This window comes from Montipora capricornis, chromosome 12, assembly GCF_036669925.1.
Source record: "Montipora capricornis isolate CH-2021 chromosome 12, ASM3666992v2, whole genome shotgun sequence".
In the NCBI taxonomy this organism is placed as follows: domain Eukaryota; kingdom Metazoa; phylum Cnidaria; class Anthozoa; order Scleractinia; family Acroporidae; genus Montipora; species Montipora capricornis.
The window spans coordinates 1,105,463-1,107,962 of NC_090894.1; the positions used below are offsets into that span (position 1 = coordinate 1,105,463).

General features: G+C 45.4%; 2 protein-coding genes and 1 long non-coding RNA gene across 3 annotated transcripts in view; 1 reads left to right on the top strand and 2 right to left on the bottom strand.

Annotated features, from left to right (window-relative positions):
* The window catches only part of LOC138027838 (uncharacterized), a 2,354-nt gene extending 2,095 nt beyond the window's left edge, over positions 1-259 (top strand). The window contains exon 2 of the mRNA XM_068875457.1: positions 1-259. This exon is cut by the window's left edge and continues 272 nt beyond it. Within this exon, the coding sequence (XP_068731558.1) occupies positions 1-259 (259 nt within the window).
* LOC138025285 (uncharacterized) overlaps positions 1-2,500 on the bottom strand; it is a 411,211-nt gene that overhangs the window by 92,453 nt on the left and 316,258 nt on the right. The window lies entirely within an intron of this gene.
* LOC138027651 (uncharacterized) overlaps positions 1-2,500 on the bottom strand; it is a 51,544-nt gene that overhangs the window by 18,275 nt on the left and 30,769 nt on the right. The gene's annotated exons all lie outside the window — the stretch shown is intronic.

Below are 2,500 nucleotides of genomic sequence, written 5' to 3' on the forward strand. Positions count from 1 at the left end.
GAATTTTTCCCGTGTTATCGAAACGATCTCGAAGGTTGACAAGTCTTTCCAGCGGTCCACGCCATTTCGCACACAGACGCGTAGAGGAAGTTTGCCATATCGGCAACCGTATTTTCAAGCCTATCAGCGGCCACCCTCTCGCGTTATTTGTTACAAATGTGGTGAACCAGGGCATAAGTCACCCCAGTGTTGGAAGCGCGCTCCTTCTCGTCAGCCTTCTTCTGCTGCTCAGCCTCGATTTAACCATCCTTCAACATAATTTTGTTGTATCATCTTATGCAATAAAGATTTTCCTTCAGGCGAATAATGCATTGTTTTTACTTGCCTTTTGTTTCCTTTATTTTGTTATTTCGGGTTACCGTCTTTAATCCTTCACCCTTTTATCCCTTAATACCGACTTATATTTTTATATACTTTATTTTGCCCACTCGCTATAGTGTTCTCCACTCGCTGTATTGTTGTCCACTCGCTATATTGTTCTCGCTCCTCTTTCTTCTTCCCTCGGGTGGCATTCTCAAGGGGAACGAATGTTCCCTCTCGGATTACCGGGGCTGAGTTTGCCATTCCCTGGGCCTTACCTATTCTTTCTTCTGTTCTAGTTTTTCAAGATGCCTTTTCATGACTGGGAGAAGACTCCCAACTTTGATCCTGCCAAGATTTCTGTTAACTCGCCACGTTGGGTCAATTATAGGGGATCTCTTCTTACTGAGGCCCAGGAAATGGCAGACAACGCCCATATTAGTCAAGATTTCATCTCCTCAGTTATCGCGGGAGAAGCGTTTGCCGACGCCTCCCTTTTGGCCTTTAGTGACTCAATTTCCTTTAGAGCGGGTGAACTGCATTGCCATATAGATCAATGGGACAAGTTATTTCAATCGTCTGATAACAATTTCTCTGAAGCACTGGACTGGATTCATAACTTTATCCACGTTGACAAGTTTTTTACCCATTATAAAGGAAGCTATAAGGGAGTCAATTATAACTGCGAAAGACCGCCTGCTCGCATTTTTGCTAATCATCCCTCTTGTAAGGCGTTTGCCCAGTTTATTTCTGATACTCTTATCGAGAGATTAGCTTCAGGCGCCATCTCCCTATGGGGCAAGGTAGGGGAATGTCCACCTCCACACCTGGTCATGCCGCTTACAGTAGAACCTACCAAACCACGCCTTTGTAATGACGACAGATTTCTCAACCTTTGGACTCAAGACCGCCCTTTTAAATTGGACAGTGTTCAGCACTTACCCAAGTATGTTCTCCCTGGCTTCTTTCAAACTGTCTGCGATGACAAACCCGGTTACGACCATATCCAACTCTCAGTGGACAGCCGGACATTTTTTGGATTCGAATGGGGCGGATGGTTTTTTGCCAGTTGTTGTATTCCATTTGGTTGGAAATCGTCCGCCTACATTTATCACTCCACTGGCCTCCTTGCCTCTCATTATCTACGGTCGCTTGGCATTCCATCTTCGCTGTACATCGACGACCGTCACAATAGTCAGCTTTCTTTCCCTAATGGTTGTCTTCCGGTTGCTTATCAAAATTTGCCCTCCCAGGATAGCATTAATTTGGCTTTAGCCAACGCTGCTATCTTTCTTACGTGTTTTATCCTTTCCTCTCTCGGTTATTTGATTGGTTTGGATAAATCGACTTTGGTACCTTGCAAGCAAGTCCCTTACTTGGGTTTTATTTCCGATTCTGAGAAACATGCCTTCATTTTATTGCGTCAAAAGAAAAAAAAAGTTTCTTACTCTTCTCAAGCAGGCTCTTAGTTCAGAATCCATCGACCTGGTTACTCTCCAAAGGTTAGGAGGGAAGTGCATTTCAATGGTTCTGGCCGTGCCAGGTGCAAGGCTTTATACAAACGAAATTAACTTGGCCCTTTCTCGTGCTGTGCGCTCATCTGGACCGGTCAAACTATCCGGGCCCTTGAGACAGGAGTTGGAGCATTGGCTCTTTTTGGAAACCTGGAACGGCTTCCTTCCTTGGCGTTCCGAGAAACACTGCCATTTTCGTTTGTTCTCGGATTCTTCCTCTTTTGCTTGGGGAGGTGTATTGAGTCTGGGTACCATTACTGTTAGCACTTCCGACTACTGGGATTCTTCTGTTATTGGGGCCGACATTGCTACCAAGGAAACTCTTGCCCTCAACAATGTCTTACAATCCTTTGGGAATACGGTAAGAAACTCATGGGTGGATGCATTTGTTGACAGACAGGTTTTGCTTCACTCTTGGAACAGGCGTGGTTCCCGTTCCCACTTTTTGGTGACCGCTCTTAAGTGCTTGTTTCAAACTACCATGCATCTTAACGTTGATCTGCATGTCTACTATGTTACTGGCCCTGAGAACCCTGCAGATTCTCCCTCCCGTCGGCTAAGCTTTCAGGACTCTAGACTTAGTCCAAAAACGTGGGATTTGGTCCAAAGTCTGTATGGCGGTCCTAAAGGTCACTCCGTTGATCTTATGGCACGAGCTTCAAATGTCCAAACTGACCTATCTGGCA